Genomic DNA, 15,323 nt, shown 5'->3' on the forward strand with positions numbered 1-15,323 from the left:
CACTGACTACCCTCTAACTAAATAAAAGTGGCTGGATTGATCTGAATGTATGTTTGCATCTTTTCCACTGAAGTGCCTTGTCTGGCCCATGAAGGAAGGTGCCCTACCTCAGAGTGCTTTTTAATTGCCCAAGATTCAGTACACTCATTATATATCTGGCAGTTTAACTCACAGGATTGCTAAGATCCCCTCTTCAAACATGACTTCTAAAACTGACCATCTCCCCATGTACTAATTAGAATGACAACAGGGAAAAGCTTAGACTAATAGAAGCCCAACCCATGGTAGCAACATGAATTGCACTAAGCACCACTGTGTGTTTCAAAGTTGTTAAGCTTCTATTTTACAGATGTTTTGCCTGGGAACTCAACAGGAACTTTAGCAACAGAACAAATTAATAATAAATAGCTAATAATGGGGGAAGAACCATTCAGAAAATGAGGGTGAGAATAGTTGCACAACTTGAAGAATGTAGTCAACGTCACTGAATTGTACATGTAGAAATTGTTGAATTGGTTTATGTTTTGCTGGGTGTACATTCACCAACAACCATAATAATAAAGCCTCGAGAAATCAAAACCCATTGCCATCGAGTAGATTCCGACTCATAGTGACCCTAGAGGACAGAGCAGAATTGCACCATAGCGTTTCCAAGAAGCAGCTGATGGATTCAAACTGCTGACCTTTTGGTTAGCAGTGCAGCTCTGAACTACGACACCACCAGGGCTCTGAAGACTCAAGGAGCTCCAAAACATAAAGAAATAAATAGGTAAATGAAGTCTAGCGTATGCTTTAGTCCACTGGAGAAATCTGACATTTTACATGCCAGCCCATAGTAGGTATTCAATAAATAACTGTTGAATGAATTTGAAAAAATAAATAACTCAAAGCCTCTTGGCATCGATGGCCTCCTCCATAAAGAGGTAAGTACTTTTCCTTTTTTTTTTTTTTTTTTTGAGCAGGGCCTTAAAAAGTTTTGATTCCATTAAAAGCAAGTTTATCTTCACAATCATGACAAGCTTTTTCAATGGTTTTCTTAACCCAAAAGAAAAAGCAGACATTGTTTTAAAAAAGTGATGAAGTTTCCCGAAATACTGGATGGGAAACCACGAGGCGACTTTTCTTTCCTGCAGGAACGCAGACCGGCTTCGCGGTTCTTGAGGGTGAAATGTAGAACGCTTCCTACTCTCCAGGTTCTTGGGTTGGCTGGGGACACCCTGTGGGTAAATTTGAGAAGGGTAAGAAGGAGTAAGCAATTTCAATATCTTCATCCTCTAAGGAGAAGCTAATGAGGAAGTCAGACTGTGAAGGTCAACTATTGTGAGAGGAAATGAACAACTGTAGGCCGTGACTATTTAAAAAAAAAAAAAAAAAACAGGGAGAAAAGAAGTAGGCAAAATTGGGGAGGGGGCCGGGGGGAAAGAAGGACTAGTAAAGGAAAACCACAAGAAAGAGGAAACAGTACGTCGCGCTGATTGCTGCTTCTCCTGTTGCTTCTCTCACTCCCTGCATCCGCAGCGATCCCCACCCAGCAAGGAGCTAAAACAAGTTTGCAAACGCGGCCTTCGGCCTGAGCAAGCGGGCTCCAAGTGCAGATCCACGAAGAGAAGCACCCGCTTCACCCTTCTCCATTGGCGCCGCGGTCGTTCTTACCCCTCTCCTGCTGACCGACGAGAGAGGGCAGACGGCGGGATGGGAAGCAATAGCTCTGGAGGACACCCCAGGATCCCAGAGGGCTCGGGCAGCCGGCAGCTAACTCTCTCTCTTTTTCTGGCAAAACCTCCCTCCCTCCTGCACGCTCCTCCCGGAAAAGAAAAAGGAAAGATCGAACCTTTAAGCCGGCCTTGCTGCCACCCGCCTCTTCCTGGGCCAGCTAAAGCAGAAAGGACCGTTCTGTGATTCACTGGACAAAGGGGGAGGAGGCAGCAGAGAAGTCTCAAGTGCCAAAAAACTAAGTGAGTTAGCTGACAGAACGCGCGCGCTCGCAGGCGCCTCCGCCGGGTGCACCGACTCCGCAAGGAGACCAAGTGGGCTCGGCGTGGACTGGCTGCCGGGGCAGGGACCCCGCTCAGTCCCCACGCCCTCCAGCGACCCCGGAGGACTCGTTGCCCGAAGTTCCAGAGAAAGGAGTGGTTAGCGGGAGAGGAAGATCAGGAAACTGGGCTTTTTTTTTTTTTTTTTTTTTCCTCACTTCGCCGCCTGAGGAGTGTCGGGAGATTCTCAAACGCCTCAAATGGACCGGGAAAAATAAAGCGCCCTGGAAAAGTGGAGAAAGTGATCCGACAGCCGGTCCAGAGCGAGACGCGGCGGCTCAACTTTCCCAGTGTTTTCCAGGTAAGTGGACCACTGGGTGCACCGTCGATCCCGCAGCCAACAGTGCTAGCGCGCCCTAGAAAGCCTCGGCCCCCAACTTTGAGGACGTGTGGGTCATGAAACTTACTGTCCTGTGTGATTCTCAATTCCTTACTTGATTTTTTTCATTGGAGAACTCTTCAGTGGAGACATTAACTTCTTTGGTAGAAGCTGCTCTAGGGAATGAAGGAGAGAGGAAAGTGAAATCTGTTGGAGAAGAGTGACTCCTCCTTAGGTTCCCGAAGTCCCGTCTCTTGGACCATCACTTCTAAAAGAGAAGGATTAAAGTTGTTGGACGTGTTGACAGCTGCGAGGGGCACAAGACCTCATTTCAGGTGAAGACCCTCCACAGCCTGTCCCGTCTACCCCTCTGTGTGCATGTGTGCGCCGGCCGCGGCGGGGAGTGCGTGCTTCTGCGCTTGGAGCTTCAGCTGGGACCAGAGTGAATGGCCCCCAGGGTCTGCGCGGGGCCGCCGCCTCCGCCGCTTCCGCAGGTCTGGGTCTGGCCTGGAAAGATGCTAGCCATGGGAGCGCTGGCAGGCTTCTGGGTCCTCAGCCTCCTCACCTATGGTTACCTGTCCTGGGGCCATGGCTTGGAGGAGGAGGAGGAAGGGGCCATGCGAGCTCAAGCTGGAGAAAGAATGGAGACCAGCACAACTGCCACCTCCCAGCCCCATCTCATTTTCATCCTAGCGGATGATCAGGGATTTAGAGATGTGGGTTACCACGGATCTGAGATAAAGACACCCACTCTTGACAAGCTCGCTGCCGAAGGAGTTAAACTGGAGAACTACTATGTCCAGCCTATTTGCACACCATCTAGGAGTCAGTTTATTACTGGAAAGTAAGTATTACTGGATCTTTTATTTATTCCTTGGAGAAATCTTAAGCATTTAATTAAGATTCAGCCTGTGATTTAAGGGAGTAACAGAAAGTATGAGGAAAAAATGAGCGAATGAATGGGTGAATGAATGTATGACTGATTTAAGGTATTGGGTCATGGTGAGTATTAAAATGAATACCCTGTTAACGTTCTGGAAAGTCTGGTTACCTTTCCTTACCCTCAGAGTCTTCTCTGAAGTGACTTCAGAGTTTATGATGCCATCAGGGCTTGCAAACACTCAACCACCCTCAAAAGATCTCCAGAAGTGTCTCCTGTTGTAACTCTATCCTGACTTTTGAGCATGTTCACATTTTGTTTCAGATGTCACAACCATCACTAATAAGAAATGCCAAAATATTTCTGGGACTCATGATTTGTTCTTAAATTTAGCATTTAATTATCAAAGCGATAGGTCATCACAGAGAGGAGGCCTAGGAAACAGATGGAAGGCATTATAAAATATGACCAATGTAATTCTGACTCTGCTTAGCTCTTTGATAGGTAACTTTTTCTTGTGGGATCATTAATACACAGTACAAATAAAGGCCGTATTTAATTATCAAGGCAATTCTCAAAATACAAGAAATTCAATAGTAAATATTCAACAGAAATTGAACTTCCTTTGAAGGTTTCCGCTGCTGATTCTCACATCTCTGAAACTTTCCTGATTAACAAAAATAAGATGATTTGGATGCTCAAGTGTTCATAATACTGTTGTCATTTTGCTAAAAGAGCTAAATCTTCTACTTAAGGTGTTCACACATTTTCATGTTTTTACTCTATCCTATTAGAATATAGGTTACTCTAACTGGTTTGGATGCCCAAATTCAGCCTATGGAACAGACCTAAATTAGGAGTTGAGGGTCAAGCTACCACTGGGACAACCTACCACTGAGGCAGAAGAGGAGCCTTTGTTGGTTTTAGTCTATATATCTGGTGATTTCAGTTGCAAGGAAACCTTGATTCAGTGAAGTTGTTCTTGGAAATAGATCTTGTAAAAGTAGCCAGTATCCACTGGAAAAATAAAGACTATTTTGTAGGAATCTCTGTCTTGCAGGGACTTTTGCTTACAGCATGATTTCCACTACTTAGCAAACTGTCAGAACTTAGCGTCACTGCCAGAAAGGAAAAAAATAAAAAACCTCATCCTTCCTTCTCTTTAGAGAGAGAAAAAAAGAAGCTTTGCTGTAGTCCAGAGTCCTTTTAAAGGTTAATTGTGGCAAAAGGAAGTCAAGAGTATTGGACACTTATAAAGGAGCAGATTGTTGGCTGGAAAATAATAAGTCCATGTGGTGGCCTGGAAGTCAAATTCATGTCTAATCGCAACTACTCGTATATTTAGTTCATGAAATAAATGTGTCGTAAACGCTTACTCAGTCTCTTCAAGTAATGTATAGAATTTAGATTTACCCCTATCATCATTAATTGGAAAACATAGGACTAAATTATATGACTTTATCTTTCACAATAATGCATATGTTCAAAGTTTTTCACCAAACGAGAATTTAGTTCCTAAATGTTATCTTCCACTGATAAACTGTCTGGGTTTAATATCTTAATTTTTATGATGACTTAATTAAAGAAAAGAGAAACTAAGCTGGAAATAATTCCTGATTTTTCCCTTTGACCAGATACTGACTCTCCTGTACTTTCAATGCCGTCAGACATTAATGACAGGACATCTTTTCCTATTAAAATTTGCTGTTCAGTGCAACATGTTGTGAAACTGCTTTGTTACCAAAAAGTTCACATAGCTACTGCAGTTTGATTCCAATTTCTATTTGAATTACACAGTTGAGGATGCTTTCACTTGCAGTCTTCCTTTTACACAAATTGCTGGAAGGAATTATAACTTTCTTTTGAATGAACACAGACTAACAGGAAGAAAGTGGCTATGGGCTAGTTTGGGCTAAGTTTCAATAATGTAGAGGAGCCAGGAGGATATGATCATTTGTCCTTTCCAGCAGGACAAATAGGGATAGTAAAATGCCTGTGCTTTCTGGATCCTATAATGTAAAAAAGGAAGCCATGAAAACCTAAATGGACTGAATTATTTTAAGGTAAAATTAAGCTATTGGAAATGTGAGAATATTGCAATATCTCTAGGTTACAAAGAAAACTAGTTTAAATAATTGATGCTGAAGTTGCTTTTGATGGTATTAGCAAACCTACTCTCCTCTTTACATTTTGCTAGTCAAAGTGTAAAATCTATTTACTTCCTCTGTACAAATCTATAGCAAATTCCAGATTTCTTTAATAACATACATGATATAAGTCTGGCAATACAGAGCATCAGTCAGTTTCTCAATGAGCATTCATTGTGTGCCAAGCTTGGCATTGGAGGCATGAGGAACAGACAAGAAACAATCCCTAATCTCTAGAAAGTGGTTCCCAAATCCGAGTGTGCATAAGAATCCTTCAAACTTCCAGGTAAAATGCAATGGGCGCAATGAATGATTCAGCTTCAGCAGGTCTGGGGTTGAGCCTAGAAATCAGTATTAGTTTAATGTACAGGTTAGGTTATTCTGATAAGAACACTATTCATAATAAATTAAGAGTATTATTATTGAATGCTAGCATCTATTGAGCAGTTACTGTGTTCTGGGATAATGCATTTTCTCTCCTTAATCCTCACAATCATTCTATGAGGTAGTTGCTATTGGTATCCCTATCTTATAGACTCAGCAACAGATTCCGAGAGGAGTAGTGGTGCAGGGGTTCTGTACACTGGACTTTGAGAAACAGCACTGTAGGCATTTATAGTCAGCCTGGGGAGATGAAAGTTTTATTGAAAAACTGGCTACCTGAAATGAATTTATTTCAAAGTAATTTTCTCATCTTAGCAATTTTTTAAGAATTTTTTTTGTCGGAGAAATGACACATTTTCTTGTCAAAAGAGGTTGTAGCAATGGATACATAAAGAAAATTACAGCTTCTACAAAATTGAGACATGAGTTTTATGCAGTCAGACTTCAAAGTAGGAAAGGTTGACAGTCTGAACGGGATTTTTAAGTTTGACAAGAACTTTGTTTTTACTATTTTGTTACTCATTTATCCCTCTTGAAGTACCACGATGATTGTTTTTAACAAATGCAGAGGCAACCCAAGTCATGTGTGTCAGTTATAATCAGAATATTTGATGAACTTATTTTGTTTTAAGACGAATTTACATACTTTTCTACATAAGGTCATAGGTCCAGTGATCCCCTCCAGGCAATATTATTGAGAAAAAATGTATGATGGCAGTTTAATCTGGAAAATCAAGATGCTAAAAGGGCCTTATCAGAGAATAATTTGATTCATTAAGCCATTCATTCAGCAAAAAATAGTGAGCTCCTAATTAATGCCCAACGCTTTTGTGTCATTGGGGAAATACTGGTGAACCAGACAGAAACCCTCCCTTCAAGGATCTTATGGGAAAGGACAGACAATAAATGTGCACCAAATTACACATATGATTTCACGCGGTGGTGATATTATGAAGAAAAACAGAGTAGGGTAAGTAGAAAGATAATGATGAGGATGGTGGTGGTGTTTTCAGTAGAATGGTCTGAGGGGACCTGAAAAGTAAGGCAGAAGTTATGCGAAGGCCTGGAGAAACGACATTACAGGTAGAGGGAAGAACAAGTGCAAGGGTGCTGGTGCAGGAATGAACTTGACATGATCAAGAGTTTAAGGCTCTTAGAGAAAGTTTAAGGCCTTAGACAAAGAAGGGCAGTGGTTGAGAGGAGTGACCAAGAGGATGGTGTTGGGAAATAAGTTTATGTGAATGTATGACATAGGCCAAGGTTAGAACTTTGGATTTAATTCTAAATGTTACAGAAAGCCATTGTGAAGTACTGAGCAGAGAAAAGGCATATCTAATTTGCATATTTTAAAGATTAAATCTTATTACTGTTGAAAAAATAGAATCTAGGGAAGCCAGAGTAAAAGCAGAGGGACCAGAGTCCTGGTGAGCAATGAAGAATGGGGGCAGTGAAGGTGGTGAGAAGGATAGCACACACAGAGAAAAATGCACAAATAATAGATGCATAGCTCAAAGAAGGAAACCCTGGTGGCGTAGTGGTTAAGTGCTACAGCTGCTAACCAAAAGATCGGCAGTTCAAATCCACCAGGCACTTCTTGGAAACTCTATGGAGCAGTTCTACTCTGTCCTATAGGGTTGCTATGAGTTGGCATCAACTCAACGGCAACAGGTTTTTAACGGGTTAGCTCAAGGAATTTAAAAAAAAAAAAAATCAAGAAACAGCATTACCAGTATACCAGAAGCCTCGCTCAGCCTTTCTGAACATTTGTCACTATCCCTCTCACTGCTCACTAAGGGTTATCACTCTCCCCACCTTATATAAATGGAATTACAGAGAATATACTCTTTCCTAGTTAGCTTTTTTGTCTCAACTTTGTGTTTGTAAAGTGTTTTCATGTTGTTGCCTGTAGCTATAATTCTTCATTCTCATTACCGAATAGTATTCCTTGTTTTAAATATACCATAGCTTTCTTATCCTCTGACAGACATGTGTCTCTCAGTTTGTCGTACTGTGGGGGCTTGTGTGTTGCTGTGATGCTGGAAGTTATGTCACTGGTATTCAGATACCAGCAGGGTCACCCATGGAGGACAGGTTTCAGCTGAGCTTCCAGACTAAGACAGACTAGGAAGAGGGACCCGGCAGTCTACTTCTGAAAAACATTAGCCAGTGAAATGCTTATGAATAGCAGCAGAACATTGTCTGATATAGTGCTGGAAGATGAGCCCCCCAGGTTGGAAGGCACTCAAAAGATGACTGGTGAAGAGCTGCCTCCTCAAAGTAGAGTCGACCTTAATGACATGGATGGAGTAAAGCTTTTGGGACCTTCGGTTGCTGATGTGGCACAAGTCAAAATGAGAAGAAACACCTGCAAACATCCATTAATAATCAGAACCTGGAATGTACGAAGTATGAATCTAGGAAAATTGGAAATTGTCAAAAATGAAATGGAACGCATAAACATCAATATCCTAGGCATTAGTGAGCTGAAATGGACTGGTATTGGCCATTTTGAATCGAACGTTCATATAGTCTGCTATGCTGGGAATGACAACTCGAAGTAGAATAGTGTTGCGTTCATCATCAAAAAGAACGTTTCAAGATCTATCCTGAAGTACAATGCTGTCAGTGATGGGATAATATCCATATACCTACAAGGAAGACCAGTTAATATGACTATTATTCAAATTTACGCACCAACCAGTAGGGCCAAAGATGAAGAAATAGAAGATTTTTATCAGCTGCTGCAATCTGAAATTGATTTAACATGCAATCAAGATGCATTGATAATTACTGGCAATTGGAATGCAAAAGTTGGAAACAAACAAGAAGGACCAGTAGTTGGAAAATATGGCTTTGGTGATAGAAACAATGCCGAATATCGAATGATAGAATTTTGCAAGACCAACGACTTCTTCATTTGCAAATACCTTCTTTCACCAACATAAATGGTGACTATATGGACCTCGCCAGATGGAACACACAGAAATCAAATTAACTACGTCTGCAGAAAGAGATGATGGAAAAGCTCAATATCATCAGTCAGAACAAGGCCAAGGGCCAACTGTAGAACAGACCATCAACTGCTCATATTCAAGTTCAACCTGAAACTGAAGAAAATCAGACCAAGTCCATGAGAGCCAAAATATGACCTTGAGTATATCCCACCTGAATTTAGAGACCATCTGAAGAATAGATTTGACGCATTGAACACTAGTGACCGAAGACCAGACGAGTTGTGGATTGACATCAAGGACATCATCCATGAAGAAAGCAAGAGGTCACTGAAAAAACAGAAAAGAAAGAAAAGACCAAGGTGGATGTCAGAAGAGACTCTGAAACTTGCTCTTGAGCGTCGAGCAGCTAAAGCAAAAGGAAGACTTGATGAAGTAAAAGAACTGAACAGAAGATTTCAAAGGGTGTCTCAAAAAGAAAAAGTAAAGTATTATAATGACGTGTGCAAAGAGCTGGAGATGGAAAACCCCAAGGGAAGAACACGCTCGGCATTTCTCAAGCTGAAAGAACTGAAGAAAAAATTCAATCCTCGAGTTGCAATAGTGAATGATTCCATGGGGAAAATATTAAAAGATGCAGGAAGCATCAAAAGAAGATGGAAGGAATACACAGAGTCATTACACCAAAAAGAATTAGTCGATATTCAACCATTTCAAGAGGTAGCATATGATCAGACACTCAGGGTACTGAGGGAAGAAGTCCAAGCTGTTCTGAGGCATTCGAGAAAAACAAAGCTCCAGGAATTGATGGAATATCAATTGAGATGTTTCAACAAACAGATGCAGCGCTGGAGGTGCTCACTCGTCTATGCCAAGAAATACAGAAGGCAGCTTCCTTTCCAAATGACTGGAAGAGATCCATATTTATGCCTATTCCCAAGAAAGGCGATCCGACCGAATGTGGAAATTATAGAACATTATCATTAATATCATACGCAAGCAAAATTTTGCGAAGATCATTCAAAAACGGCTGCAGCAGTATATCAACAGGGAATCGCCAGCATTTCAGGCTGGCTTCAGAAGAGGACGTGGAACCAGGGATATCATTGCTGATGTCAGATAGATCCTGGCTGAAAGCAGAGAATACCAGAAGGATGTTTACCTGTGTTTTATTGATTATGCAAAGGCATTTGACTGGGTGGATCATAACAAACTATGGATAACACTGCAAAGAATGGGAATTCCAGAACACTTAACTGTGCTCATGAGGAACCTTTACATAGATCAAGAGGCAGTTGTTCAGACAGAACAAGGGGATGCTGATTGGTTTAAAGTCAGGAAAGGTGTGTAGCAGGGTTGTGTTTTCCACCATACCTATTTAATCTCTATGCTGAACAAATAATCTGACAAGCTGGACTATATGAAGAAGAACTGGGCATCAGGTTTGGAGGAAGACTCGTTAACAACCTGCATTATGCAGATGACACAACCTTGCTTGCTGCAAGTGAAGAGGACTTGAAGCACTTACTAATGAAGATCAAAGACCACAGCCTTCAGTATGGATTAAGTCTCAACATAAAGAAAACAAAAATCCTCACAAGTGGACCAGTGAGCAACATCATGATAAATGGAGAAAAGATTGAAGTTGTCAAGGATTTCATTTTACTTGGATCCACAATCAACACCCATGGAAGCAGCAGTCGAGAAATCAAAAGACGCATTGCATTAGGTAAATCTGCTGCAAAGGACCTCTTCTAAGTGTTGAAGAGGAAAGATGTCACCCTGAAGACTAAGGTGTGCCTGACCCAAGCCATGGTATTTTCAATCACATCATATGGATGTGAAAGCTGGACAATGAATAAGGAAGACCGAAGAAGAGTTGACGCCTTTGAATTGTGGTGTTGGTGAAGAATTTTGAATATACCATGGACTGCCAAAAGAATGAACAAATCTGTCTTGGAAGAGGTGTGGCCAGAATGCTCCTTAGAGACAAGGATGGCGAGACTGCGTCTTTCATAATTTGGATATGTTGTCAGGAGGGATCAGTCCCTGGAGAAGGACATCATGCTTGGCAGAGTACAGGGTCAGTGGAAAAGAGGAAGACCCTCAACAAGGTGGATTGACACAGTGGCTGCAACAAGGAGCTCAAGTATAACAATGATTGTAAGGATGGCTCAGGACCGGGCAGTGTTTCTTTCTGTTGTGCATAGAGTCACTATGAGTCGGAACCGGCTCGACGGCACCTAACAACAACAACATTCTTATCCTCTCTATTACTGATGAACATTTGGGTTGTTTTCAGTGTTGGGCTACTATGAATAGTGCTGTGTGAACATACTTGTATAGGTTTTTTGGCAAACGTATGTATGCTTCTTTCTTGGATATCTATCTAGGAGTGGAATTGCTGGGTTATGGGGGTACGTAGGGCCAGTTTTTGTAGACTCTGTCCAACTGTTTTCCAAAGCGGTTCTTCCAGTTTACAGTCTCACCAGCAATGTTTGCAGAGGTCCATTTGCTTCACATCTTTATCAACATTTGTTTTTGGTTTTCATTTTAGTCTTTCTGGTGGCTATGCAGTGATAGAGCATTATGGTTTAAATTTGTATTTCCCTGATGACTAAGTTGAGCATCTTTTCATGTATGTATTGACCATTTCAATATCCTTTTTTAAGAAGTGTCTTTTCAGATTTTTTGCCCACTTTCCCATTATATAATTGCCTTTTCCTTATTGGCTTGTAGGAGTTCTTCATATATTCTAGATGAGTCTTGTGTCAGATATATGCATTGCTGATATCCTCTCCCATGCTGTAGCTTGCCTTTTCACTCAGTTAGTAGTCTTTTTGCTAAACAGAAGGTTTTAGCTTTATTGTGACTAAACTTATAATTTTCTACTTTTTATGTCCTTTTTAAGATATCATTGCCTACCCCAAGGTGATAACAATGGTATATTTTTCTAAAATGTTTTATTTTTATATCTAAACCTACAGTTCATATTGAATTAATTTTTAGTATGGTGTGAGGCAGAGTTCAAATTTAATTTTTTCCATCTGTATATCCATTTGACCCACACCATTTAAAAGATCATACTTTCTCCACTGCACTGCAGTGTCATCTTTTCCATGAATCAGATCAACATACATGATTAGGTCTGCTTCTGGAATCTATCTTGTTCATTGGTCTCTTTGCCTATTCTTGTGTGGATACCACATTCTCTTATTTAAAGAGTGTAAGTCCTCCTGCTTGTTTCTTCTTTGGAATTGCCTTGGCTATTCTTTACCAGCTCATTCATTTTAATATGAAAAGAGGGACAGGGTGGGTGTACAGATGCAAATAGGTTGGAAGATTTTGTTATGGTAATATGAGGTAGTTCTTTTCTGAATTCTCCTACTTTCTAAGTGAAATAATAAATGAGGCCATTCACTGAGAATGAGGATCTGGAGGTTTAAAGAGAAAGATAGATATGGAATATCCTTCTAGAAGAGTGAGAAAGTGAATTGAGTGGGAAAATGCAGTAAAAGTACTGACCAGCAATGAGAACCCTCTTGAGATTTGTGGTCATAAATTTAAACAGAGACCAATCATTGGGTAGTTTGTTTTTCTCCCACCATGCTTAGGTGTTTGTGTGCAGAAGCAGCACAGTTGAAGAGGTAAATTTAACTAGATTTGGGGCTTTGCCAAATGAATAGAGTGGTAGATCATGACTCTTAACTTGGCAAGGAAAGGGAGAAGACTATAGAGGGCTTATGTTCTGTAAAAAAGTGTCGGATCAATGCATTGACTGTCTGGGTGGAGTTGAAGTGAGAACACTACCATAAACTTGAAAAACTGAAGAGGTAATGATGGTAGGGGCAGTGTATGCTTGAGATAAGATTTTGCAAGTCGTGCAGTTGTTATAAATGATAAGTGAGTAAGTGCTAAGGTGAGATGGAGGAAAATATCTTTCGGAATGAGGAAGGAAAGGTATAAAAAGGCAGGACATTGGATTAATTATTTCTCTGAATATTAAAATCATTGGGAATGATGAAAAGTAGTAGTAAAGAAGACAGTGACCCAGGTGCTGGAATCATCTGTGAATAAGGAGTACACCCACTGCTGCCGAGTTGATTGCTACTCATAGGGACCCTAAAGGACAAAGTAGAACTGCCCCATAGGATTTCCAAGGAACGCATGGTGGATTCGAACTGCCAGCCCTTTATTAGCAGCTGTAGCTCTTAACCAGTACGCTTCCAGGTTTTCCATAAGCTTAGAATTAGGCAAAGGACTTTAACAGGGAAAAATAGTGAGTTTGTTGCCTAGATTTTCAAGAGAGTTGAGGTTTTAAAGGGAGATGGGAGCGAACATTGCCTAGAAGTGCCAATGAGGAACTAGGAGGACCCCCAGCCATGCTGCAGGCTCTGTAGTAATTCGGATGTGCATACAAGACCAACCCCAAGTTGAGGAGTAGCAGGGATAGTCAGCAGTTGCCTGGAGCAAGAAGGTGGAGAAAATATTTAGGGAAGGAATTGACATTATAGGAGATTATGCTCGTGACTGACTTTCAGTAACAGAGTACTCATTGGAAAGTTTTAGGAACTTGGAGAGGAAAGAGATTGAATCAGAGCAGAGGATGTACAGAGATGTGGAGACTAGAACCTGAGTGAAAATACATCAGGAAGACTGAAATTATGGCGAAGATTTAAATAAACATGGCTGAAAGGCTTTTTCCAGATGATCTCTTAGGAAATGGTAGGTGTTCGGTTTTAGCTGTAGTCTCTTTCTGGAGACTGGTTGATCCAGCCATCCTGGATGTCCATCTCCAACTTCTGCAGCCATGCTGTGTACAGTGAAATGCACAGTCAGGAGCTCTCAGGGCCCAGTTAAGTTCAGGAAGACCGGATCCACATAGACCTCCTCTGTGCACTGCAGTAGGCTGTTGAGGCAATGGATTAAGGTCTCCAAGGAGTTTTCATAGTATTGCTTTAAGATATTAAATTATCAGTTGACAATTGTCCTAGTGTTGGAAACTCTGACAAAGCAGTTTCTCTCTGCTACTCTCACAGGAGAAGAGTCAAGGAAGCAAAGGGGAATAAAAACCAGTTACTACAGAGTCAGTTCCAACTCATGGTGACCCTATGTGTTTCAGAGTAGAACTGAGCTCCATAGATTTTCATTGGCTGATCTTTAAGGAGTAGATCACCAGACCTGGCACCTCGGGGTAGATTATAACCACCAACCTTTCGGTTAGTAGCTGAGTGTTTAACCGTGGTTATTCCATTTCATAGGCATGTGTACACACACACACACACACACACACACACACACTTCCCCTCAGCTTGTATTTGAAACCTAAGGATCATGTGTGCTTCTTCTTCCATCCACTTCTTTTATCTTTTCGTTTTAGCTAGTATTCTACACCCAGAGGGACTCAATAAATATCAGTTACTAAGAGTTCACTCATTACATTTGTCAGTATTTGGTTAATACATAAACATCTAGAAAAACTTAAATGTTTATGGTTAAGAGTTTAGAAGAAAAAGGAGATTCTTCAAAGCTTTGCATTGTCTTTGAAAAATGAATATAACAACAAGCGGAAAGAGTGGCTTTAAAACCTCAGACACGTTCTTTTCAAAAAGAATATCTCAGTAGTCAAGAATATTCAACAAAATAGCTACCCTTTTTCTATGGAGCCATATGGATTTTTCTAACAGTGGAATCATGGTCAGGTAAGCTATTGGCACTCACTTACGATCAAAGTTTCTGCCTTCAAATGACCCTTTTTAAAAGACATGCTTTGAAGTGAATTCCTATTCAGGTAATTCTGTTGTGCTTCCTGAATAGCTATTCTGAAAGGTAGAAATTTACACAGGTGCAGAGGCTGAGAACATCTTGTTTCATCCAGGTGACCTCTCCCAAACATCAAAGATGGAAGGAGCAAAAGACTTGGAGTCCCTGCTTCTAATATGAGCTCAGTATGAAAGCTTCCTTTATTTCAAATTTTGATATCATCCATTTTTTTTCCTATAGCAATATTCTAGAATTAACTGATTTAATCTTCTTATGTAAGTATTTTACTTTGATATAGTGTTGATCAAATGTACTTTTATCATTCTAGACATTAAATATTCCCATTTAATATTCTAGGTATTAAATATTCACATTTGAGGCATTTATGCCTCTCCTGTGCTCTATTGCAAAAGAAGTTTTTTACCTCTAATATTTTACTCGGCATTTCTGGAGCCCTGGTAGCATAATGGTTAAGAACCCAGCTGCTAAACAAAAGGTCAGCAGTTCAAATCCACCAGCTACTCCTTGGAAACCCTATGGGGCATTTCTACTCTGCTCTATAGGGTCGCTATGAGTTAGAATCAACTCAAAGACAATGGGTTTTGTCTTTTTTTTTTTTAATCTTTTACTCCCTCTCTCCTAATACATCTAACACACTTGCTGCACTAAAATATGACTTCCATTACATCACCACCCTCGGCAGACACCCTCCCTGGTTCCCCACTGACTACCCGAGAGTGGGAAAGAAATGAATTTTTACTAAGGGCCTTCTTTGTGCTAGTCACTTTTCAGACATCCTGTCACATGACCGTCACATCTACCCTGAAGGTAAAATATTTTTATTAT

The 15,323-nt window shown here is 40.8% G+C and overlaps 1 protein-coding gene across 1 annotated transcript in view; it reads left to right on the forward strand.

Annotated features, from left to right (window-relative positions):
* Positions 1-1,109: 1,109 nt before the first annotated feature.
* Positions 1,110-15,323, forward strand: part of ARSJ (arylsulfatase family member J) — a 101,071-nt gene continuing 86,857 nt past the window's right edge. The window contains exon 1 of the mRNA XM_003410493.3: positions 1,110-3,196. Coding sequence (XP_003410541.1) covers positions 2,799-3,196 — 398 coding nt within the window. The 5' untranslated portion in view covers positions 1,110-2,798. The remainder of the gene's footprint in view (positions 3,197-15,323) is intronic.

Source organism: Loxodonta africana, chromosome 5, assembly GCF_030014295.1.
Source record: "Loxodonta africana isolate mLoxAfr1 chromosome 5, mLoxAfr1.hap2, whole genome shotgun sequence".
Lineage (NCBI taxonomy): Eukaryota > Metazoa > Chordata > Mammalia > Proboscidea > Elephantidae > Loxodonta > Loxodonta africana.